The following is a 27349-nucleotide window of genomic DNA, read 5'->3' on the forward strand; positions in this document are numbered from 1 at the left end:
CGTAGTCCAAAGACTGCACACCCTAGTGGACATCATAAAGATATCAAACTCCATGATATTTGAGCGTCTACCCCAGCAAGATTAATCTGGGACTTCAGGGATTCACATGGTTACAACTTGGAGCAGCACAATAAGGCTTGTTTGTAATTAAGTTTGAACTTTTAAACCAGAACTCCTGCTGGTACACTTCATAGAAATATTGAAAAGTGGAACAGGAGGAGGCCATTTGGCCCTTCGAGCCTGCTCCACCATTCATTATAATCATGGCAAATGGTCCAACTCAATAGCCTAATCCCACCTTCCCCCCAATAGAATCATATCAAACGTCTTCATTAGCCTGCACAGAATATCTATGTTCACAGCTGGTAACACAGCTATTGTAGGTACTCAATTCCAATAAGCTTAAGTTCACACACGAATTAGAGTTTGCAGTTGCTCACCAAGGCAGATTTTCAAAGTATTTCACAGGCGATTTGTATCTCATCTGTTTTCCGCCCTCCTATCAAACTCTCCAAGTCAATGAATGATCTCAATAAATTTCCAGGACCAAACTTATGAGACTTTACTCCTTGATTATGATAGCTGTCTACTCACCTGTATACAAAAACAGCTAAAGACAGAAATCCCTTTGAGCTGTTTCCAGTACGCTGCAATAACTTTCTTAGGAATTGTGGAAGGAATGCCTCTTTGGAGCAGTTCTGACAGAATTCCCGGCTAAGTTAATGTCCCAAGAACTTAATGGTTAAAAACCTGTGTCTTCGAGAGAAGAGGAGGTGTTAATACCCCAGTCACCAGCAATCTCTGGGATAACAAAGAAGCCTCACTTGTAGCATGAATTTGACTAACCCACTTAAAATTTTGAGCTTTGTGCATACGTGTCCTTTCTGCAAAAGTGAAATAAAATTGTTAACAACTGTAAATTATTCTCACCAAGATTGACTTTGAAACCAGTGTTAAGATTTTACAAACGTCCATTGAAAAGCTGTGCGAACTCATTCATTTCATCATCTTCAGCAGTGAGGTTATGTCCATTGTGTATCAGCACCAGGGAGTGACGGTCTTGTCATTTCAGACTGGTAAATTAGTCAATTATTTGACAATAAAGTTAACAATGGCACGCAACAAATAAGTCGAGGCAAACAAGTAGATACGAGGAGATTACGGCGCACCAATATGACTGTTAACTGATGTCATTAAAAATTATTGCAAAGTTTTAAATCACAGAAGCAATAAATTTTAGAATCCCTACAGTGCAGAAGGAGGCCACTCGGCCCTGGAGCCAGTACCGACGACAATCCCACCCAGACCGTAACCCCGTGTATTTACTCTGTTAATCCCCCCGACACCAAGGGCCAACTTAGCATGGTCAATCCACCTAACCCGCACATCTTTGGAGTCCTGCAGATTCGATAACTTGTTTTAGCTCCCTGTTACTTTAATAAATGAGGATATTGTCTGGCATTACAGTACCTTTTTACCACACACAGTAATCTGCATTTTATTTTTACTCAGTATACCAGTGAGTTATACATGAAATATCCTTGCCTTTTAAGGATGATGTCAGTGAGTTTAAATTACAACCCTGTGTCATAAATAAAGTAGCTTCATCAATCTTATAGCTGGTAAGAAGATATAACAAGTTTATTCCTTGGAGTGAAATATTGCATTATTTATTATCCTGGATACGTATTATAAAACGCATAATTCATATGGAAATGAAGCCAAGTTTATTCTTGGATCTGACATAATTAATTTTAGCCTTTTAAAAATCTTCCAATTGTGTTCTTTATTAATTCCCAAGACCAGCCTAATGCCAGCTTTCACATTAAAAGTAACAGCTGGTCCGATGTGAACCCTCACCACTGTGTCTCTCAGTTCAGCTTTTCTGAAAATATACGCTTAATTCTGGTGGCATATGCAAACGGCAAGCTGCAAACCGTGCGCCAAGGTGGGGTTTGGGGAAATAAACTGGGAGAATCAGGCAGGTTTCAGTAATATTCTGCGGAGGGATGAAATGGCATGGATCCATCCTCTTTCTCTGCATAGTGTTTACTAGAAACCAAAATCCTGAATGCAGAATGGAGCTAATAGCGGCAACACAATCTCAGGGTATTACACACTCATGTATCATTCAGGGCATGTCGTTTCTCTCATGCACTGTTCAGTTACTGTAGGAGGTGATTTCTTCCTATTTTCTGATAATCTTTGTAACCCAGACCATCGTACTGAAGAGGGGAGATTGTGGCCTGGAAATTTTACACCGGTTTTCCCATTCCCCCAGCGCCGGAGACCCAAGAGAAACAATCATTGATGCAGTTTCTCCATTGGTTCTGTCGATAAATCTCATTAATTACAGTGAGATGTCAGGGGAATGTCCATCACACCTCAACAGCAGATTCTCTAAGTCCACAGCACAGAATATATAAACTCACTCTCCAAATAACTATCCCACTGTGACCATCTCACTGTACAGAAATATACACCACTCCATTGAACCTTGCAGAAACATCCACACACAAACTGACAATCTCATTATAGAGGTACATTTAATACCACACTTACACCAGCAGAAAAAGACATATCTGACCATCTCATTATAAAGATACTGTAAAGTGACACTTCCACAGACTTAATTAGTGAACACAAAAGATACCTATTAATACGAATTGTACAGCAGCCAGATGGGCTACGCAGCTCCCAAAATGTCTCTGCCTCAGAACTTTTCTCATTGTGGGATGATTCCACATTCAAGAGTTCTGATTGGTCACCCAGACGATGTAACCCTTAATCTGCTATGTTGCCCTTAAAGGGACAATGATCACAGGTACAATATCACCCCACCTACCCCTGCAGAAGCAAACACAACCTGACCATCACATCACAGAGGTACATATAATACCCCACCTATCCCTGCAGAAATACCCCTGAATCCCCCTGCGTATTCAAGAGGCAACTGGATATAACACCTGGGGTGAATGGGATCAAAGGCTATGGGGAGAAAGCAGAATGAGGCTATTGAGTTGGACAATCAGCCATGATCATAATGAATGGTGGAGTAGGCTCAAAGGGCCAAATGGCCTCCTCCTGCTCCTGTCTTCTATGTTTCTATGAAACTTACACTTTCTGACATTCTCACCATCGAAATACGTACAATACACCACCTATCCCCGTGGAAACATACACTATCTGACTATCTCACTCCACAGGAACACAATTTAACTGGACCTTTATGCCTGCCCTGAGAAGTATGACTTCTGCATGATATTACTCATTCCCCAGATTACTTACTCTTAGATATTCTGGCCGGAATTATCTGGGACGGGCGAGCATTGCAGAACGGAAATCTCCATTGGCATCGGGTGGGATTTTACGATCTCAGACTCACCCCTTTCTGTCTTTCTGGAAGGGAGGGCGATCCTGTGCTATTACAGTTTTGTAACGGTCGATCCTGTTCATTTTAACAGGACATTCATCCTGTCAAAACAAAGAATCCTTGAACGTTTTGGGCTCCGTGATTTTGTAAAGCAGGGATCCTGACCTTAGACCACTTATTGCCGGGGTTTGAAAGGGATTGCATGGAGAGTGGCAGAGGAGAAGCCATTAGGGCATAAAGAACAGACAACAATCAAACAATAAAGGAGAAAAAGCCAGTTAGTCTTGTAACTTCTCCGCTCTGCACTTTTGTGAAAGGATTGTTGGAGGGCCACATAATGATTTGTCTCTTTCATGTTGGCTATTATTTGCAGATAATACAGCAGGAATCCTGACCAGGAGAGGTGGATTTAGTCGTCAAGAGATGAACACTTACCTTCTGCCTGTTCTCATTTCTGACAAGGAGTATCCGATACAGAGCAGCACTAATACCTTGCTGATTAGAGTGTGCGCCTGTGACAGTGATGGCACAATGCAATCTTGCAATACTGAAGCTATCATCCTTCCACCCGGCCTCAGCACTGGTGCCCTCATTGCTATTCTGCTGTGTATCATTATTCTGCTCGGTAAGTCAGTCTTCAAATTTTTATCAGTCGCCCCCGCATTTCAGTCAATTGTCCATTTCTGCCTCTCGTCTCATGCAAACTGCAGTCACTTTTGTCAGAAATACAGGGTGACACCTCTCGATGCCTGAAACGGTAACTTCAGGTGACAAGCCCATCCATTCTGCACCGACTTTCTGACAGAGTCTCTTACTCAGTCCTCTCACTTGCTCTATTCCAGTAACCCTAACATTTCCCGTGGCTAATCCACTCAATCTTATAGTCTAATCCACACATCTTTGGAAGCCCTCTCCCCATAACCCCATGTATTTACCCAGCTAGTTCCCCCTGACACTAAGGGACAATCTACCAAGGCCAATCCACCTATCCCGCACATCTTTGGACCATGGGAGGAAATCAGGACACTTGGAAGAAATCCGCACAGATAGGGGGAGAATGTGCAAACGCCACATGGACAGTGATCCGAGGTCGGAATTGAACCCGGGTCTCTGGAGCTGTGAGGCAGCAGTGCTAACCAAACTGCCTGGGAACATTCTGTTATTTTAAAGTTGCCTCGATCCAAGTTGATACATGGTTCACACCAGTGCTCCTGGTGTGTTACAAAAACCTTTGCTCTTGAACTAATGACCATTTGAAGAATGGCCTGTGGCGTACTAGCCTGCTGCCCACGCAAGGATTGCAGAGTCTCCCCAAAGCCAGGACTTCCTTCTGCCTTGACTTGAAACTTCCTCTTCAGTCCTGTCCTTTCCTTATTGTGTCGTGTGCTGGTGCTTAGGGCAGGCGGTGGAGCCTAATAAGTTGTGATGTAGCTGGCAGGTGATCTCATGTTGTGTGGGCCTCATCCTGATGAGAACATAAAGAAGCAGAAAGGGAGCAGGATTTTCAGTGCGTTCCCCAGGCGGTCTCTTCCAAGTGAGTTAAGATTGTAACATTTTTAAGTGAGTCATGCCCCTGTTCACAAATACATTCCTCCCCAGAAGAATTGAAAAAGCCCTTGGTACTCCGCAGAGATTAATAACATTAAAACAGATTACTCAGCCCAAACTCTCTGCTGAGTTTATTCTTCGCAAAAACAGTCATTCTAATCCCATAAAAGTAAGTTTTGACTTGGTCTTTGCTGAAGCAGAGGACGGGATTTTCTTGTCCCACCCAGTCCGGGATTCATCACAAGCGGAGTGGGAAATTTGATGGAATCAGCAAAACGTTCACAGAATCCCTACAGTGCAGAAGGAGACCATTCGGCCCATCGAATCTGCACCAATCACAATCTCGCCCAATATAAAAGCAAATTACTGCGGATGCTGGAATCTGAAACTTAAAGAGAAAACGCTAGAAAATCTCAGCAGGTTTGGCAGCATCTGTAAGGGGAGAAAAGAGCTGACGTTTCAAATCCAGATGATCAGTGCTTTGACAAAGGCTCATCTGGACTCGAAACATCAGCTCTTTTCTCTCCTTACGGATGCTGTCAGACCTGGTGAGATTTTCCAGCATTTTGCCTTTTGGGTTCTAATCCCACGCCTTGTTCCTGTCGTTTCCCCCCTTTCCTGTGACCACTTTTCAAACCTTTTTGTAAAAGTTGGAGTGTCGACACTTCTCCCTAGTGTCACGGCCAATGTTTAGCTCACTACCAACTGCGTAGAATGGACAATCTGACCAGCTCTATCATTGTTTTTATGGGATCTTACTGTGCACAACCAGGTGGCTGCGTTTCCCACAGCAATTTAAGTATCTCATTTGCTGCAAAGTTCTTTCCCCCAGTGATGTGAAAGTTGTAGAAATGAATTCTGTCATTCTTTCTACTTTAGTTACCAACTCTGCTGATGTATTCCACAGTCTCTCATCCCTCCGAGAAAGAAAACGTTTCTCCTTTTCTCTACGTTAGATATTACGTACAGGTTCAGCAACAGTCACATGTGCAGAGATTTACAGCCATACTATTGTGTGGCTCCTGAATTGTGTAGACAGATCTGAGTTGAAGGCAACAACTCTGACACACATGCAGGAACTGTCTTCAACTGAGATGCAATGATCTGAAGATCCCAGATGCTAAGGCAGAGTTGGAGACAATCTGACAAAGTGAGGGTGATTGTCCCTTTAAGGGAAGCACAGCAGAAGAGGGTCACCTGGCTTGAGGGACCAATTGGGATTGGGTAATCACCCCAGGGGGTGGAGTCCCACCTTAGATTGAAGATATGTAGAAGACACGTAGGGACTGAGGCACCTTAGCCTGCCAGCCCCTGCACAGCTTTTCCTTATTAATAAATATACTAATTGGGCGGGATTTTCCAGCTCCAATCTCCCCAAATCTGGAAAATCCCACCTGAAGTCAACAGACCTTTGCATGGTCTGCCCCCACCCGCTACAGTTCCTGTGGTGGGTGGGATGGGAAAATTTCCTCTATTGTTTCCCTGACTGTGCTGCATGAACACTGTTAGAGAGGGAGAGCGATTGATGGAGCAAGGTTTTCAAAGGGTAGTCATATTACTGAGGATTAGGGTGCAGGTCATAGTGAAGGAAGGAATGCTGACTGCACACAGCAAGGATTGACAGGCTAGAGTTGGAGCATGTAGAGAGAAATCAGCCTTGTCATCTCGTGGGAGCACTGAGGAAACTTTCGTTAAATATATTAAAGTCACGGGTAGATAGGTTTCTGATAGACAAGGGAATTAAGGGTTATGGGGAGAGGGCGGGAAAGTGGAACTGATCCACTTCAGATCAGCCATGATCTTATTGAATGGCGGGGCAGGCTCGAAGGGTGAGATGGCCTACTCCTGCTCCTATTTCTTATGTTCTAAACTGGGCAGGAAAATCAAATAAATTACAACAGCATCAACAAAGACATGCAAATGCTCAAGGTGGGAGGGTAAAGAATAAAAATTCTATTAGGAATGTAGGAATAGTTAGAGTAATGACCTCAATCAGGCCATTGAAGTTGCCCCTGATGAAGGAATCAATTGATGAGCCAATCAGGGAATTTTTTCCTTGTATTTAACTGGGAATGCCAGTTCCTCTGGCATTCCCGAAGGTAGACTGCTGACTGTGAGCTCTCTGTGCACTGCTGTTGGAATTGTGAATAAAGGGATTTTGGTGAAGGCACTTCTAACTGTAATAAGTCTTCAGAAGCAGGAGGATGGATAGATAGCATCATTTCCAATCCAAACTAACAGCCATGGATGTTTTAGTACCTTCTAGGTTTTTGGGTAAAGGCTGGGAAGGATTATCAGTGAGCCGCCATTGTACCAACAAACCCATTGGGAACAGGAGGAGGCCATTCAGCCCCTCAAGCCTGCTGTAAAATCTCATGTCTTACATTGGTGGTTGCCCCCCACCCGCTGCCAGTGGCATCATGAGAATTCCAATGTTCAATGCTGGGAACTCAATTATAATAAATTTGAATATAATTACACCTCTGTGCTTGATTGCTGCCCCTGCTCAGGCCTTGCCCCCAGCGTGACATTGTTGGAACCGCCCCTCCAATTTTTAATGCACTAAGTTCCTAGCAAAGCATCGGAGAAAGCCAGTGTTGATGCCAGCGGCTTCACCACCACTTTTCCTGCCCTCTGCCACACTCCACAATATAGAGTAAAATTCTACCTCTGGGCCAGATCCTCCAGTCCCGCTGCGGTGAACGGAGATTTGGCCGAGCGCCCAATTCTTCATTCTCGCTGGCAGTGGCAACGGGGCGTGAATGGCCAGAGAAATCCGGCCAATGTCCTTCAGTGCTGCCACTTTTACTGCAAAAGGCTGTGGTAATGTTAACATTCATGTCGTCAGTGTTTTGCCCAAAGGGAAGTCCTTGACTCATTGTCTCCTGATGTTTTACCCTGAACTATTTTCTTGGCAGTTTCTGTCAGTGGTGATTTTTGTTGTGTATGTTGGGAACATGTCCCTTTAAGAGAACAGATCAGGTAACCTGGGACTCAAGCTCCACTCTGGTTGGCCAGCCCTGTGCTGACTGTGCTTGGGTTAACTGTTCCGGTTAGTTTACTACCACTGACCTTGTGGTTTATTATTAGTCGCAATATCAGGTCTCAAACTGGCTGACGAATTCATTGATCCCCGACTGCGATGTAGATTAATCAAATCGAACACGTCCAAACTCACCCTCAGGAATGCGATCTGCAGATCCAACAGGTAAGATTCCCTGGCCTCTCCTCAGCGTGTTTTGCGGCAGCAGAATCCACACCTTCCGCAGGTGTTGGGATTTTCCGATCCCGTTGATATGGATGGGAATTTCCCATTGAAGTCACCCTGGGCCACCAGGAAACCTGTGGCCAGGGGTACCAATGCCGCACCCCCCCCGCCCCCTCCCCAACCTGCTACGATTCCCGTGGCAGGCGGGATGACGAAATTCCACCCCAGAAGGTTTTTGAGAGGGCTCTCCTAATCTCGTCAGCATAATCTCGGTGGCTCCCTTGGAGAAAAGATGACCAGAAAGGGTCATTTTTGATGCTTTATTATGTCCGCCATCCTTGTGCCAGGGTTACACAGGCAGGGCAAGCATGAGTTCCGTGGAAGTTCGCTCAGAACTGTGGGCTTGACACACATGTCTTCAGTTTGTGCAATTGATGATTGACTCAGTGCCTGGCTCAGCTGTCCACTGGATACATTTGCTGGACTGGTTGGGATCTTCACCGATTACTCTTCATTTGGAACTGGTGCTGTACTTGCTTCGCACTCGCAGCTGATCTGATCGCTTGTTGTAATGCATGGCCCCTCACAACATTGGAGGCACGTTTTCAAAGGTCTTAGGCAGACACTGAAGCTGCGAGATGAGATATGTGGGCTTAAAAGTCCAGCTGTTAAAATGAAAATTTTAATTAAACCGGGCGAGATGGGGCACTGTAGATGCTGCTGTCTCGTTGAATTTGCTGATATGCAAATCCAGAGATAATTACATTAGGATTCTTTTCCCCAAGGTGAGGTGCAATCATTTCACAAAGTGAGTGAATTAAAATAGCTCCAACGATGACCGTTCTCTTTGGAGAATGAATATAAATTTGACTGAAAAGGACAGGATTTCTGATTTATAGTGACGTACAGAGAATAGCGGCTGTAGTCAGAACAAGTACCACAGACAACCCCAGTTGGACGCTAAGCACTGTGAAAATACTTATCCTCACACATGTTGAGAATGTTATCCCCTGTACACAATCCTACCATTAGAATCCCTACAGTGCGGAAGGAGGCCATTTGGCCCATCAAGCCTGCGCCGACCACAATCCCAACCAGGCTCTATTCCCATAACCTCACATATTTACCCTGCTAATCCCCCTGACATTAGGGTCATTTTGGCATGGCTAACCCACCTAACCCGCACATCTTTGAAGTGTGGGAGGAAACCGGAGGAAACCCACACAGACACGGGGAGAACATGCAAACTCCACACAGACAGTGACCCGAGAGCAGAATTGAACCCGGGTCTCTGGCGCTGTGAGGCAACAGTGCTAACCACTGTGCCACCCATGCCAGTCTTGTAATACCATTGTATTTCTCTCAAGAATTATTCTTTTAAAGGGCAACGATATGAAAACACCTTGAATGAAGAGTAATTTTTGCTTTATTATTTCTTAAACAGTTTGCCAAATCTTTAACCTGGCGTGAAAAATAATCATGATTTACAGCCAGCATTTTGAAATTAAAAACATCAAAAACAAAAGCAACAGAAGACCTGAGAGCTCGCTCTGCCCATCAATTTGGATAATCTTTGGCATCAACTTCTTTTTCCTGCCCATTTCCCAGGTCCCGTAAGAGATCAAAAATCTGTCCATCCCAACCTTAAAAATGAAGCATCCACACCTCACTGGCCTCCTTCTGTGTCTTAGGGATTCTATGATAAAGAAATCTAAAGACTCACAACCCTTGGGGGTCAAGAGATTTCTCTTCACTTTAATCCGAAACAATCGGACCGCGACTCCGTGTTTTAGATTCCCTGACCAAAGGGAAGAAGCTCTGTCTTCTGCCTTGTCCATACCCTTCAGAATGTTAACACTGGAGAGATGTGCAGCTCAAAAGAGGCAGGATGGAGTGAGTGAACAAAAGGGAGGGACAGAAGTAGCAAACTAACAAAGGAGAGACAGAAGCAGGAAAAGACTAACTGACAAGGTGAAAAGAAAAAGAGAAGATATTCAGTAGGAAGACAGAAAAGAAGAAGTCAAGAGTGAGGGTGAGCAATAAATTCTCACAGTTTTATTGATATTAACTTGGTGAGTTATACAGAGTTCAGAATACAATGATGGACCTTTTATCATAGAAAATTGCCTTGAACAGCAAGGATGTCACTTTTATTTGGCGAGAGGCTATTCTACTATGGGAGGCACGGCAGCATAATGGTTAGCACTGCAGCCTCACAGCTCCAGGCATGGGTTCTGGCCTCAGGTGACTGTCTGTGTGAAGTTTGTACATTCTCCCCGTGTCTGCTTGGATTTCCTCCGGATGCTCTGTTTTCCTCCCACAGTCCAAAGATGTGCAGGTTAGGTGGATTGGCCATGCCGAATTGTCCATCAGTGTTCCAAGATTGTAGATTAGGGAGATTAGTGGAATAAATGTGTGGTGCTGGGGGAATGGGGCCTGGGTGGAATGTTCTGTTGGAGAGGCAGTGCAGACTTGATGGGCTGAATGGCCTCCTTCTGAGCTGTGGGGTTCTATGATTCTAACTTTAATTGGTGCTATAAAGTGACAATATTGAACTGCCACACTTTAGATGCCCTGTGCAGTGTCACCTTTGGTTGACTTCAATTGAGCGAAGCCCCTTTAACACCAAGACTTCAATTGAATCCTGGTGTTGCTAATGTAGATTGCTACCTGCCAACCAACATAAAACAATGTGTGGAGTTTGAGTCCGCCTTTGGGCAGCTAAATTGGGTTCTGCCAGTGAGAATAGAGCCCACATTTCGAGTCTGGACGACCCTTTGTCAGAGTTGAGGACAAGGAAAATAGGACTCAAAACATTGACTCTATTCTCTCTCCACAGCACTTTTGACCTGCTGCTGGCATTGGGATCTTAACATCTGGGTTCTCCCCACAGATCCTGTCAGACCTGCTGAGATTTTCAACATTTTCTGTTTTTATTTCAGATTCCAACATCCGCAGTATTTTGCTTTTGTCTTAACGAATGGACATGCCTTTGAAATACTAATAGTATCAAGCCTTCGCTCTTACCAGCATCTATACTCAATACAAGTTGATAACCCTAATCACAGTAAAAAGTCTGACAACCCCAGGTTTTAGTCCAACCGATTTATTTGATAGTAAACGCACAAGCTTTCGGGTTAGTCCCTTCGTCAGGTGAATGGAGAGTTCTGGCCTCAGACAGAGCATATAAAGCACAGACAGTTTAGAGATTACTGATTAGAATGCGAATCTTTACACCTAACCTGCTGTTCAAGTCTTGAAGTGGCCGACAATGTGAGTGGAAGGAGCACTGATCACAGGTTAAAGAGATGTGTATTGTCTCCAGACAGTACAGTGAGTAAACCCAGGCAAGTCATGCGGGTTACAGATAGTGCGACATGAACCCAAGATCTGTCTGAGGCCAGAACTCTCCATTCACCTGACGAAGGGACTAACCCGAAAGCTTGTGAGTTTACTATCAAATAAATCGGTTGGACTAAAACCTGGTGTTGTCAGACTTTTTACTGTGTTTACCCCAGTCCAACGCCGGCACATCCACATCACAACCCTAATCAGTTCGGAGATTGTTCAGATTCCACAAATCCATGTCTCATTTCCATTTGTTTCACCCAATTTGCGAAACTGCCCATTTCGCGAAACAAAAGCAGAAAATGCTGGAAAATCTCAGTAGGTCTGACAGCATCTGTGGAGAGGGAATAGAGCCAATGTTTCGAGTCTGGGTCACCTTTCATCAGAGCTGAAGACAAAGAAAATAGGACTCAAAATGCTGGCTCTATTCCCTCTCAGTAAGAAGTCTGACAACACCAGGACCAGGTCAGACTTCTCACTGTGTTTACCCCAGTCCAACGCCGGCATCTGTTCTCTCTCCACAGATGCTGTCAGACCTGCCGAGATTTTCCAGCTTTTTCTGTTTTCAGATTCTAACATCGCTTTGCCCATTTCATGAACTGGGCAGCAGTATGTAAGAGTTTTAAAACCTTAGTGGTGGAATTCTTGCTCGAGCCTGCTGCAGTGTTCAAGCATAACATCACGCACAAGTTTGCTCGGTTACAGCATGAACACTATAAAGGCACGACTAGAGAAAGGTGTAAAATTTAATATAAGTTTCAAAAGGACCAGTTTACAAATGCCGATTTGACTTCAAAGGAGGTGTCGTATCCTGTGCTGGAAGTGAAAATTACATGGTGTTGTCTTCACAGCTCACATGATAAGTGCCACTTAACAGTTCCTTGGTGACAAGTTCATCCCTCCTTTGTTATATCCAGATGAAAATGTGATGGCATTCACACCTCTTGTAGAACCAGTGTAAAAGCAAAGCAGTCTGTGCTAACTAGCCTCACTCCACGCACACACTGTAGATGGTGATGAGTGTATAGCGGGCCGTGCTGTTTTGTGGTCTGCTTAAGTTGAACAGAGGGTTATTGCTGTCCTCAAGTGTGGGAAAACTGAACTGACATTCATGCGAGGCAAAAGTCACATCCTGGAGACTTTCGTGCTTACATCACTCTAGATGACGTGGACAAGACATGAGTACATGGCTACCAAAGGAACAGCCTTGGACGTTATACAACGAGCCCACTTTGAAACAAATGCTGGAAAATCTCAGCGGGTCTGACAGCATCTGTGGAGAATGGAGCCAACGTTTTGAGTCAGGTTGCCCATTCATCAGAGCTGGCCATGATGATAGATAGAAAAACTACCGCACAATACAGGCCCTTCAGCCCACAAAGTTGTGCCGAGCATGTCCCTACCTTAGAGATTACTAGGCTTACCTATAACACTCTATCTTACTACTGGGAGCCACATGAGGCGTGAACAGTCATAGGAACCTTGCAAATTAGCCAACATGTGATTCTCCCAGCTCACTGCATTAAAAAATTAGCATAGTGGGATGGGAGAATCGTGGCCATGGTTATATGGGGGAACAGTAATGAAGGTATGAAGCTAATGGACTGGACACACGACAACAATTGTACCCACTGGAGCTTTGGTGTCCGTTTTGTTCAGTGGGCGATGAACAGCAGTTACTATGAGGCTATCAAGATGAGCACTGACTGGCATTGCCAAACAGAATACTGTGGCATTAAGTCACCACTAATCATGAGGTGCTTCATGAGATGCTCACCACATGCGTAAAAACAAATGTTCTCATTTCTTGCTGGTGGGGGAACTTAATTCCAATGAGGAATACATACCATGGTAATTCCTGCAAAAGGGCTTTCCAACATTGTTTATTGAGGAACTTGACTACTCCCTCCTCCCTCCACCCCTTTGAAGTCCCAAGAACTTTGTTCCTAAAGTTCGTACTGACATCAAAAACACTGTTATTGGGCCTCATGAGAAATGAAGTCTCTTCCCCCAATCCCTGCCAGGTTTCCCACTGCTATCGAGACCGGATTCTTCCCCCACTTACTGAATATGACCAAAAATTCCCGGGGCAGAATTCTCCAGCCATTCCCACCAGCGGGATTTTCCGCTCCTGCCGGGGTCAAGGGACTTTTGAATGGCTCGCCACATTTAATGGCGCCCCCCTCCCCTACCAAGGTGGAGCCTGAAAAAACTGCCCCGGGTTTTTAAATTGTGCTGAAGTGAAGCGAGTGTACTGAGGTCAATGAAACAGCGGTAAAATAACTCAAGCTTGGGGGATGAGTTCTCGAGAAGCCATCACAGCTCCAGGAATGTATTTTTGAAATAATCCAGGCATTGAAAGATGTGGGTCTAATTATTTAGAGTTAATATTGCTTTCCTGGTTGAAACTCTGCATTCCCCCGAGAAACCTTCTCCATCACATGTCAGAAATTTCAAACAACAGCTGAATAAAGTTTTGAGCATTCATTCCTGGTGGGAAATGCTCTCCAATGGGAGCACATCATTGAAACAAAAACATTCGGATATTTTCTACTTTCTTCTCATAATTTGGATTTTCTCCGGCCTTTATGTAGTGCTTTCTCATCACAGAATCTCTACAGTGCACAAGGAGGACATTTGGCCCATTGTGCCTGCACCGACAACAATCCCACCCAGGCCCTCCAGAATTGCACGTATCTACCCTGCCAATCATCCTGACACTAAGGGGCAATTTTAGCATGGCTCATCCATGTAACCTGCACATCTTTGGATTGTGGGAGGAAACTTGGCGCACCCACGGTGGCACAGTGGTCAGCACTGCTGCCTCACAGCTCCAAAGACCTGTGTTCGATTCCCGTCTTGGATCACTGTCTGTGCGGAGTCTGCACACTCTCCCCGTGTCTGCATGGGTTTCCTCCGGTTTCCTCCCACAGTCCAAAGATGTGTGGGTTAGGTTGATTGGCCATGCAAAATTGCCCCTTAGTGTCTTGGGATGTGTAGGTTAGAAGGATTAGTGGGGTAAATGTGTGGGGTAGTGGGGTGGGATTGTTGTCCGTGCAGACTCGATGGGCCAAATGACCTCCTCCTGCACTGTAGGGTTTCTAAGGTTCTATCCGTTTCTCAGAAGCGGAGGATTTACTCTAGGATTAAAACATTGCACTCTCCACTTCCGGGGTACAACAACTAAATTATATTCTTTTTCTTCTCAGTTATTGTAGTACTCTTTGCTGCCATGAGGAAACAAAGAAAGAAGGAACCTCTCATCATTTCCAAAGAGGATATCCGGGACAACATTGTCAGCTACAATGACGAAGGCGGTGGTGAGGAGGATACGCAGGCCTTTGACATTAGCACACTGAGGAACCCAGAAGTAATAGAAGATACCCAGCTACGCAGGGACATAAAACCAGAGAACTTCCTTCTACCTCGACCAGCCCCACCCGTACCAGATAATACTGACGTCAGAGATTTCATTAACCAGAGGTTAAAGGAGAACGATACAGATCCTGGAGCTCCACCTTACGATTCTCTAGCAACATATGCCTATGAGGGAAATGGTTCCATAGCTGAGTCTCTCAGCTCCTTAGAATCAATTACTACAGAGACAGACCAGGATTACGATTACTTGAGTGACTGGGGACCTCGGTTCAAAAAACTATCAGACATGTATGGAGGAGAAGACAGTGACAGGGACTCTTAGCCAGGAAAACAAACCCTTCAAATTCAGCTATCGAAACAAAAGTGTTGCTGTGTAAACACAAGGGCCATTTTATGAAACCTATCCTACTAAACAAACATTTATTGTGAACTGTTGGACTTTATTCCATATATTCATGGTCTCAGAATGGTTCCAGTGTGAAAAGTGTGTCATTTACCCTTCATTTAATGAGAATCCTCAAAATCTGACTCCATGTCAATGGGAATTTATACAGTAATTATATACCTATCCTTAGCCACTGATGTACTAGTGGAGACACACGTTATGTTGCTCATTCTGTTTCTCATATAGAAATATTTCACAGGTAATCCTGTCTCCACAGAGGAATAGAAAATGTGTTAAAATAGGGATGTGCATAGGGCAAGTTCTTGAAAATGGCCTGAGGCAAATGTTGATGGTTTGGAAGATCTAAGTTGGAACCAATTTTTGGATCACAGATGCAATGGTTCTTTCCTTCCAGGTCAAAAACTCATTTTGTGCTACTCTCCTCAACTTACACTGACGCAAGACAGGATCCCGCTCGCTCTGGAAGAGAAACACTGTCCGTCTGCAGGACTGGTTGTACATGGAACAAATTACACCCATCGAGCTGCTCGTGAAATACATTACAATGTGCATCAAAACCGACACGAGGCTTCTAAAGACGCAAAAGAGAGTCACACACGCGCCATTGAACTACAAGACTTGGTCTAGTCAGAAGCTTGCTGGATCCATCCCAGGTTTAACAGTCTTAGACTCTGAAGTCTGCTGGCCAACACATCCCTTTGGTAAAATTAGTGAATTAGATGTTTGAGCTGAACATGTGGTTGAGTCAACTGTTTCTTTCACAATGTACTGTACTGTAACTTAGATTCAATATACACAGATGTATACATATTGTATGCAGGGCTGTATTATGTAGTGTCGATGTGAATCACTACAGGTGCATCTTAAAACAGAGTTAATCTGCTTGGTGTTGTTGACAGTTTGATGCTGCAGCTGTTTCTAAGCTGTACATGTTACCGTGACAATACATCGTTCCCTTTTACTTTCTTGCCTGAAACATTGCAAAGCTTAAAATCACTTCAGACCTTTCAATTCCTGAGAAAGGGCCAGTAACTTAAGTTGCAGATGAATGCAGTTATCCGTTGGGTTGGGGGCAGCAGTGGTACATGATACACCACACGCACCGCCAAGCCGATTCTTATAAGGATTTGGCTCTTCCGTTTAGGATAATGCCTCACTCACCACCACGAATGGTCAGCGTGCAATACACCCAAGTCTGATCATCCCACACAAATGTAGCTCAACTTCCCTACAATACATTGGGAATGGGGAGTCTCGTGGAGAAAGATGTGCTATCAGGGCTCAGTCTACATAATTATTTAAAGATCAGAAACACTGGCCCTGATTTTGGGCAGATGAGGCTCACAGGACAGCAATCTCCATTGGCCTTGGGTGCGATCTTATGAACCTTGGGCAGGTGTGCCAGTAAAATACCGGCTACTATCTCATATCCAATTTGTACTCTCTGTGCTGCAGATAGTTTTATATCTCCAAGGTGGTATTAATGTAAATCACATGGCAGTGCATTGTTCATTATTTAGTCTGCAGAAGAGGACCTTTTGTTGAAATTAAGATCGGTCACAGTGCCATGTTGAAGGGTTAACTCCAAAGGGGTAAGTTTACAAATTTTAGTTTTCACCTATAAATAACCTGATGGGATTCCCAACTGCCTGAAATGCAAATTCATGAAATTATCTCTTGTAATTAGTCTGACTTCCGAGGGAAGGGTTATCTAGCAACCAGACCTATATCCCCACTTAGACTTGTACCTAACACCTCAATGTTACCTCTCCGTGAAACGACTAGAAGGTTGCCTTGTTTTAATTAAGGGTCAGTAAGCTCTTCCATTCTTGCTTTTGATTTCCTACACATCATTGAGGGGCATGTTACTGAGACTCCCCAGCCCAAAATTGATTCTGTTGGGCTAACCTGGAGGTATAAGTGATGATCTGATAGACCTAAACAACAGAGAAAAAAGATCTTCACTCATTGCTTTTCATTTCAATAATAATGGGAGCGCAGGATGCTAAATTTTTGCAATGGTTCCTGAATATAACCCTTGAACTTAATGGCAGTGTGAATCATGATAAAGAATTCTTCAAAAACCATCTTAGTTTAGAGGTACCATTCCTTATTGTCCCCATTTGAATCACTTTTGCAGCAAACAAAATTTAATTGTACATTTACCCTTAATGTTGCACACCTCTGTGAAAAAAATCTAATAATTAAGCCTACATTAAGCTTACAAACCTGTGATCTAGGACTTCTCCTCTGCAATATCACTGCCAGCTTCTTTGACTCAATCTAATGGGAAGAATTGAGGACTGGGTAAAATGAAAGGCGAAAAAAGACGATTTGATTTTTAAATTTGGAGCTTTTTACAGTTTCCTGTCCTTATTCAAGGTGTTTAGCATCAAGAAATCCTCCTCTCGGAGCAAGCAGGGATTTGGATCATGGCGAATTCTGCAGCATGGTGGCACAGTGGTTAGCACTGCTGCTTCATAGCACCAGGGACCCGGGTTCAATTCCTGGTTTGGGTCACTGTCTGTGTGGAGTTTGCATGTTTTGCAGTTTCATCCCACAGTCCAAAGATGTGCAGGTTAGGTGAATTAGCCATGGTAAATCTGCAGGATGATGGGAAGAGGGCAGGAGTGTGGGCCTCGGTATGATGCTCATTTGGAGAGTTGGTGCAACTTGTTGGGCCAAATGGTCTCTTTCTACACTGTATGGTTCTAACTCTGCCAGTGAACCACTCTACTGAGCAAACGTTTTTGGATTTCCGCAGATTGGGCCCTGAGGGATAGTAAAGAGAATCGGTTAAATCCTGAGGTAACAGAGGTTCACTGAAGCTGGATAAATGTTCAAAAGCAAGGGTGTGAGTCTTAGAGGCATCACTATATGACAAATGGCAACCAAAACTTCTGGGAAGACCTAGTATCATGGGCAATGTAACTTATTGTGGATCTAATTCCTGGCATCTGGAATCCCACATCATTAAAATGGACCCATGGCTTATTTGGTTACCACAGACAGTGGTACTGGTTAGCAATTAATAACCGGAGTACTAAATCTGATACTCTTCAAGAGCTTTATTGTTCATTCAGCAAGACAAAGGGTAAGCGATGGTGGAATGTGCCAATAAACAACAGCAATTTTTATATTCCACATTCTGCCAAAGCACACGCACCATTTCCTCAAATGGGAAATGGCGCGCATTTCTTCAATAAAAAGACTAGCTCCCCTGCACCTTTTGGCAACGGTACAAAGATCAGGCACACAGCACTCTGAGGCTCTCCTGTGAATAACACAAAACATCCTGAAGCTAAGAGGGGGTACAGAGCTGAAGAATAAAGCTAAGGCTTTGTAAATATCTCATGTTCACATGAGAAACTTAACAAAATAAGAGACAGTTACAAAACCTCACCGACATTCCAGAACAGGCACTATCTGTATTTTTTTTTGCCAAATTATTCCACGGTTGTCCGAATTTGATTACTCTTCTTGCACATGTTGGGAAAGCCGACAACTTAGTTGAAGAAAGAAATGTATTTTGTATCCATCGGCTGTTGAATCATGTATAGAGTAACACTTCTGTAAGCTGTGCGTTACTTTAAAATCCATAACTGTACTGATTGTCCAGTTAGGGTAGCCTAGACAATCTTAACACTGATTAATGTTTGCTTAGTGAAATTAGGAGAGACTTGCTTGAGTTATTTGGGCATTGAATGTTTGAAATTTGTTCAATGGAAATCACAGTTTAATCCAGTAAAAAAAAGAGTAAACACTATATAAAGCAGTAATTTAAATCCTTTTCTCGCACATAAACAAATATTCAATTTCTTTATTTGTCACTTAGCAGAAGGCTGCATCTTTTTGGATGGCTGGTTCATGAAGGATTGCACTGATATAAAAGTCCATGTGACAGATGAATGTGGGTGAAAATAGGACATTCTTATAGACTACATCTAGATTCTTACGTTAATTGCTTTCGCTTGTGTTTGCCAGTGCTCCATCTTGCTTGGTAACCGAGACAGAAAACATATCGGGAACCTCTAACAGCTCCAGGGAAGGTCCTGGCTGGAATTTGTCAGTCTTGCTTGACGCGGCGGCCAGCGAGAACGGAGGACGTGGCGCTCATCCAAATCTCCGTTCGCTGCAGCGGGACTGGAGAATCCCAGCCGCAGGCGAGGTCGGAGAATCTCAGCCCCTACATTCCGTCTGTGACCTCTGCTAAGTTAGCCGCTCTGAGTTGGGGCAGTCATGTGAATGACCCAATTGGCTGGGGGTGGGGCAGTTGAGCGGGGGGGGGGGGGGTCAGAAATCAGCTACCATTGCACTTGCCTGAAGTGAAATCAGTTTGGATATGCAGCGAAAGTGGCATTAGATGGCATTCGAATAGCACCGGGTGGTAATTTCTGGGCTGCGCTTGTTTCCCCCCCCCCCCCGCAAGACTGGAAAATCCCTCCCGAGGTCAGCAGACCTTTGCATGGTCCACTGCGATTCCAGTGGCGGGGGGGATGGGGTAAGTTCCGGTGCCCGTGTGGTTTAGAAGCTTGATAGGAGGCTAAAATAATGAAGGACCATTCAGGTGAAATGGGCTACTGGCAACAGTGTGACCTAGACGAGAGATATCCAGAGAGGAGGGAGGACACACAGGGGAATCAGATCATATGGACTCCATACATGGGACATCTACATCTCCTGTATGGCTATCTTGTACGAAAACCCAGACTCATATTAAAAATTTAGGCCAAATGAGTTCCCAATTTTTACGATTAACCCAGTCGGATGTCTTCGAAAATAATGACCTGCGATTTAAAATAACTTTGTGGCTGTTAACATTTATGTTTGTGTGAAATTATTTTAACGTGGCTGGGCCAATTAGTAAAGCTGAAAATACCTAATGCCAATGAACGACCTTTGCTTACATTTCTGATCAATACTTGCTTTTCTTCATTTCAAGATTTGCGGAGAATAGTCATTGTTCGCATCATCTGTATGTCCAGCAACTGGAGAGAAATCGGAGTCTTTTTTTTGCTAAGTAACATTTTGTACCAAAATTATTTATATGATACTATTCAATAAAATGTTTTTATGTATGGATTCAGTTTCAGTTCTTTTTAGTATTTTGATGTTTTTATTTCTCAAAAAAAATCCATTCTCTCTTTTACTGAAACAAAATTAGCAAGTCTCCTATTCCAATGTCCAAGGCAGGTCAGATACAGGATACATGCTTAGGAGGCAACAGGACTGGTACTATTCAGCCCCCTCTTGCACTGGATCGATGGTGGGTGAAGGGGTCTGTAACGCTGGGCTACCCATTCCTGCTTACCCCCATCTGGTTTTTTGGTAGCACAAACCACTAGCTTTCAGAGCGCTGCTCCTTCATCAGGTGAGTGGGAGTTCCACTCCGAAAGCTAGTGGCTTGCGCTACCAAATAAACCTGATGGACTTTAACCTGATGTTGTGAGACTTCCTACTGTGTTTACCCCAGTCCAACGCCGGCATCTCCACATCATGCCCATCTGGTTTTCTCAGTGCCAGCTGAGGGGTCAGGTGGGTTGCTCATCCCTGGTCAATTGGGGATGTTATGTGGCCAAACCATTGTCACAGGAGGGTCTCCTGCCACTGGGTGGCATGGTAGCACAGTGGTTCGCACTACTGCCTCACAGCTCCAGGGACCGGGGTTTGATTCCCGACTGGGGTCACTGTCTGTGTGGCGTTTGCACATTCTCCCGTATCTGCGTAGGTTTTCTCCAGGTGCTCCGGTTTCCTCCCACACTCCAAAGATATGCAGGTTAGGTGCTTTGGCCATGCTATGTTGACCCTTAGTGTCCCAGGATGCATAGGTTAGAGGGGTTAATGGGATAAATATGTGAGGTTACGGGGTTGAGGCCTAGGTGGGATTGTTTTCGATGTAGACTTGATGGGCTGGATGGCCTCCTTCTGCACTGTAGGGTTTCTATGGTCTCTATGATCATACCCATGATGAGGGAGACCGCTGTGAAGTATCCAGACAGCCAGGTGAACTGATGGCCGGGCAAAAGGACTGAATTCGGGTATCTCCTTTGTTGAACATAAGAACCAGGAGCAGGAGTAGGCCATCCAGCCTCTTGAGCCTGCTCCACCATTCAATAAGATCATGGCTGATATTATTGTGGACTCAGCTCCACTTACCTGTCTGCTCACCATAACCCTTAATTCCTTTACTGTTCACAAATTTATCTATCTTTGCCTAAAAAACATTCAGTGAGGGAGCCTCAACTGCTTCACTGGGCAGGGAGTTCCACAGATTCACAACCTTTTGTGTGAAGAAGTTCCTCCTCAACTCAGTCCTAAATCTGCTTCCCCTTATTTTGAGGCTATGCCCCCCAGTTCTGGTTTCATCCACCAGTGGAATCAACCTCCCTGTTTCTATCTTATCTATTCCCTTCATAATCTTATATGTTTCTTTAAGATCTCCCCTCATTCTTCTGAATTCCGATGAGTATAGCCCCAGTCTACTCAATCTCTCCTCATAAACCAACCCTCTCAACTCCAAAATCAACCCAGTGAATATCCTCTGCACCGCTTCCAGTGCCATTAGAGGCTCTATCACCCCTCTCCCTCCCCCCGCACAGTCCCCCACAAGGTCTTCCCACCCCACTCACCCCCCTCTGCCAGCATTTCCCTTCCACCCCATAGCCCTGTTCAACCCTTCCACCCCACTCCGTTTCCTAGGGCCTGCCAAGCTAGTCCTATCAAGACCCCACACACCAGACTTGCCTCACAGTGGGCTCCATTAGAGCTCGCTTATCTCCAGGGACGCGTTGCACAGGCCACTCTTCCCATCTCCACTGCTGGGTGAGATAGCAGCGGCCCTTTGATTGGCTGGCAGCTCCTCGAGGCAGGAGTTCCTAATGGCTGTGAGGCAGGCTGACTGTTTCACCCCCAGTTTTAGAGGAGAGGAATGTGGGGGGTATTAGGAGCAGGCAAACAATTTAACACTTAGCAACTGATGGAGTCATGTGCAACTTGAATTTATTATTGGTTGCTAGGAAACTTAAGCAAATCAGAGAAGTAACAGGTAAAGGCAAAATACCACAGATGCTGGAATCTGAAACAGAAAATGCAGAAATTCCCATTCACTTAGCAGAAGGTTGTATCTGTTTAGATTTCTGGTTCATGAAGGATTTACTGATATAAAAGTCCATGTGACAGATCAATGAGAATGAAAATAGAACATTTTTATCGGCTGCATTTTTGGATAGTATGCTGGCACGATGGTTCGCACTGCGGCCTCACAGTGCCAACGACCCGGGTTCAATTCTTGGGTTGCTGTCTGTCTGGAGTCTGCACGTTCGCCCCGTGTGTGCGTGGGTTTCCACTGGGTGCTCTGGTTTCCTCCCACAGTCCAAAAGATGTGCCAGTTACGTTGATTAGCCATGCTAAATTGCCCCCTAGTGTCAGGGGTTTATTAGAGTAAATAAGTAGGATTATGGGGATAGGGCATGGGTGGGATTATGGTCAGTGCAGACTCAATGGGCCGAATGGCCTCCTTCTGCACTGTTGAGATTCTATGAAAATCTCAACAGGTCTGACAGCAAGAGTGGGGACAGAATACAGCAACGCTTTGAGTCTGAATGACCCTTTGTCAGAGCTGATGACAAAGAGTTATCCAGACACGAAAGGTTGGCTCTATTCTCTTTCCACAGGCGCTGCCAGACCTGCTGAGATTTTCCAGCGTTGTGGTCAGAAAGTGACGGATTTCAGTAGCATAATTGAGATGTGAGGTGGACTGCATAAATTCTATCGTCAAAGCGATAAAGTGGAATAGTTGAACAATGAGGGGCTGGCAGCTCGATTAAAATTACCCAGTGCACTATTTTAACCTGTTATCCAGGGGTGTTCAGGTAAACAGAACACCAACTTCACTAAAATGCTGCAGACGCAGAATTCTTCAGGGACACTTGCGCAGAGTGCAGTGATTCCGAGGTTATAGTGTAAAGCCACGACTCGCTCCCCCACCAGAGACTCTCTCTCAGACAGGGTTCTGATCTGTGGAATCCTTTCTCTAAACAATGCCAGCTCTCCGCCTTTCAGATGCTGCTGAGAATCTACCCCACCTATCCTAATATCGTCTCATGTGGTCCGGTGTCATGTTTTGTCTGATAACAGTAATAAGTCTTCAGAGGTGGTAGTTACCCACTTCTGGTGGTAGTTATTGTCAGTGCAGACTCGATGGGCTGAAGGGCCTTTTCCGCGCTGCGTACGATTCTATGACTCTGTATAAATGCCAGTTGTCGTTGTTGATGAGATTGCCTCTGCGTGCAAAGCACAATGGAAATGAAAACACTTTTTGTACAAATGGATTACAGCTTCATTGCTCTGCTACACACAGGGGAAATCTCCCACTGTTGGGCTAAAATGGAGGGAATATTACTCTGTATAGACTCTGCACTTCTGAGTGATTATGTGTAGGTAATAATTCCAAAATCATAGAATCTTAGAATTGCTACAGTGTACAAGCAGACCATTTGGTCCATCGAGTCTGTACCAACTCATCCATATTGAACATTGTTATCCCCACGCTAATATCATTTTGATAAGCATAAAATTCATAGAATCAGGAAGTTAGTGGCACAGAAAGAGGTCACTTGGCCCAATGTGTCTGTACCAGTTGAAAAGCAAGTCGCATAGCCTAATCCCGCTTTGCAGCATTTAGCCCGTAGCCCTGCACGCCAGGGCACATGAGGTGCAAATCCAGACACCTTTTAACCGAGCTGAAGGTTTCTGCCCTTTCTGACAGCGGGTTCTGGATGCCCGCAAGACTCTGCATCAAAAATAATTCCTCAGCTCTCCCCTTCAATCACCTTAAGCTATGTCCCCGAGTCTCTGCTGAGGTGAGCAGGTCCTTTTCCCATCCGCCCCATCCAGGGCCCTCACTATTTTATACATCTCAGTCAAATCTCCCCTCAGATTCCGCTGTCCCAAGAAGAACAACCCCAGCCTTTCGAATCTTTCTTCACAGCTGCAGTTTTCCAGTCCTGGCAACTACCTCGTAAATCTCCTTTGTACCTTCTCTAATGCAATTATATCCTTTAGATTCTGAGTTAACCAGAGCTGGACACAGTACTCAAGTTGCGGCCTAACTAATGATTTATACAGTTCTAACATGATCACCCTGCTCGAATCATAGGATCCCTATAGTACAGAAAGAGGCCATTCGGCCCATCAAGCCTGCACTGACAACGATCCCTCCCAAGCCATATCCCCATAATCCCATGTATTTACCTTAATCCCCCGGCACTAAGGAGCTATTTTCCATGGCCAATCAACCTACATTATAGTGTGGGAGGAAACAGGAGCACCTGGAGGAAACCCATGCAGACACGGGGAGAACGTGTAAACTCCACACAGTCACTCAAGGCCAGAATTGAACCCGGATCCCTGCTCTGTGAGGCAGCAGTGCTAACCACTGTGCCACCTTGGCTAATAGATGAAAGGATTCCATATATCTTCTCAAGCAGCATATCGACCCTCCCCGCTTCATAATAAATAAAAGAAATTTTCCCTTCAAACAACACTTGATATTTTATCAACCTATATCCATAAATTCAAGAGTCTGTTCGTAATTTTGTTTTTACAGTTGGCAAAATTTTATCTCATTTCTGAGGCTTTTTGTTCGAACAAAATGACCCAATGACCATCCCCCCAACCCACCCTTCATTCAAACGCTCAAATGACACTGACCCTCTCGAGCTTCCAAGGTGTCAAACGACAATCAACACATCACCTTTGTTTGGGAAAAAGGGAATTTGAATTTATGGAAGCCACGTAATTGCCTGCTCTAAATTCAGCAAAAGCTGTTTCCAAAAGCCATCAAACACCAGCCGTAATTCACCCGGGCAGACAAAGTCATAAACAGCAAAGAACAAAGAAAATTACAGCACAGGAACAGGCCCTTCAAGCCTGCACTGATCATAGTACCTGACTGAACTAAAACCCCCTACCCTCCCGGGGACCCTCTACTCCGATTCTATTCATGCATTTGTCAAGATGCCCCTTAAAATACCAATACCATGAAAGTGGGAGATCTCTTCCCAAACTGTTCCATCTTTGGGTTCACATCCTGGAAACTGGAGTACAGGAAACCTCACAGCCCATAGAGAATCCCTCACCTTGCCAGACTTCCAATGCAACTTTAAAGCATAACCTCCATCTAAGAAACTACAGACCTACCATGGAAGAAACTGAGATAATTTTAAGCTGCAACTGGACCGTTGTTCCCTTCATCTGTATCTAATTTTTATATTTGCATTTGAGTTTCTGTGTTTTAAAAGTGAAGACTAAAGTTTATTTGTTAGTAACAAGTAGGCTTACATTAACACTGCAATGAAGTTACTGTGAAAAGCCCCCAGTCACCACCTTCCAGTGCCTTTGCGGGTACACTGAGGGAGAATTTAGCATTCTGTGAGAGGAAAATGGAACACCTGGAGGAAACCCACGCAGACATGGGGAGAATGTGCACACTCTGCACGCACAGTGACCCAAGCCGTGAATTGAGCTCCAGTCCCTGGTGCGATGAGGCAGCAGTGCTAACCACTGTCCCACTGTGTGTGTGTGTGCGTGCAGGTAAGATGAGCGAGTGAGGCATTGCATTTTAAATCCTGGGTCAATTGTGCGATGATTAAAAAAAAGATATATTTTAAAACTCACAAAAGTTTGCTGCTGGAATGTATTTAATTGGGATTCTCACCCTGAGAGTGAGAAAGCATACCCTCTTACACAAAGACTCTGATCATGGATAGCAAAATAAATTATGTGCATGGCACAAAACTGAATCTTGAAGTGCATCACTAGGCCACATGTTAGGGAGTATTCATTTTATCCTGTATTATGAACTGGAAATATATTACTAGGCTGAGTGATCTCAAGCTGCTGAATTTTTCCAGTTCACTGTTTTTGAACAGAACTATTCCACTGACAAACTCCCTCACATAATTTATGTATCAGAGGATGGTTAAAAGGCTGTACCATTGCTGTTTTCCCTCTGTCTTTCTGCAGCGTTCCAAAATCCGTGACATCAGAGTTTAGTATCTTTATGATTTTTGAAATTTGATAATCTTTCAGTAGGAATCTAAATTCACCGTTTCCATTGTCGGCAAGGTTATACTTGTGCTCCATTGCCATAACGGTGAGTTATTTTCTTATCCCATCTTCCCTGAATGCTTTCTTAATATAAATATTTAGCTTCATTTCCACCCTAAGACAAACACCTCCATTAACAAGGGGAAATAATTAATCGGTTGTTAGTGTAGAACTTGAGTCTTGCCGAAAAAAGAAAAAGGAACATATTGTTAAAACTTTTTGTCTTGCACTCATCAGGATAAACACAAGAATGCCAAATTTCAAAGGGAACAACAGGTCACACTGCAGGAGTAGATGGTGCTGATTGGCCAATAAATGCACTCTGATTGGCAGAAATGTTGCTACGTCTATCCTGATGAGTGCACGATGAAATGCTTTGACAGAATGTCCCTTTTTACAACATTACTATTAAATAATTACTCCACAGTCCCTGTGCCCTTATCTCGTCACTGGATTGTGGTAGGGAGCAGGAAGCCTGACTGATTTATCCTTTCCTTAATTTCAGTTTATGTTGGCCAGTATTATAGCATCCCAGCTATAGAGGGCGCAATGGCCTAGTGGTATTATCGCTAGACTATTAATCCAGAAACTTAGTTAATGTTCTAGGGACCCAGGTTCAAATCCCACCATGGGAGATGATGGAATTTGAATTTGATTTGAAAATTTATCTGAAATTAAGAATCTACTGATGACTATGAAACCATTGTCAATTGTTGGAAAAATCCCATCTGGTTCACGAATGTCCTCTAGGGAAGGAAATCTGCCATCCTTACCTGGTCTGGCCTACATGTGATTCCAGAGTCACAGCAATCAGACTCTCCATTGCCCTCCAAGAGTAACTAAGGATGGGCAATAAATGTTGGCCAGCCAGCGATGCCCATGACCTACTGTTGCTGTGGTGATGATCAGCTCAGATCTTCCTTTCTCAATGTATTAGTATTACACTCCATGCTGCCTTTACCCAGAAGGCCATGGGGGT

At 44.3% G+C, this 27349-nt stretch overlaps 1 protein-coding gene across 2 annotated transcripts in view; it reads left to right on the forward strand.

Moving 5' to 3' along the window:
- Window positions 1-20304, forward strand: part of LOC145351827 (cadherin-6-like) — a 174419-nt gene extending 154115 nt beyond the window's left edge. For both annotated transcript variants that reach the window (XM_080201519.1, XM_080201509.1), the window contains exons 11-12: window positions 3747-3998; window positions 14687-20304. In XM_080201519.1, the coding sequence (XP_080057645.1) occupies window positions 3747-3998; window positions 14687-15177 (743 nt within the window). In that variant the 3' untranslated portion in view covers window positions 15178-20304. The remainder of the gene's footprint in view (window positions 1-3746; window positions 3999-14686) is intronic.
- Window positions 20305-27349: the final 7045 nt, after the last annotated feature.

The sequence above is a fragment of the Carcharhinus amblyrhynchos genome, chromosome 2, assembly GCF_965287045.1.
Source record: "Carcharhinus amblyrhynchos chromosome 2, sCarAmb.v2.hapA, whole genome shotgun sequence".
Classification (NCBI taxonomy): Eukaryota; Metazoa; Chordata; class Chondrichthyes; order Carcharhiniformes; family Carcharhinidae; genus Carcharhinus; species Carcharhinus amblyrhynchos.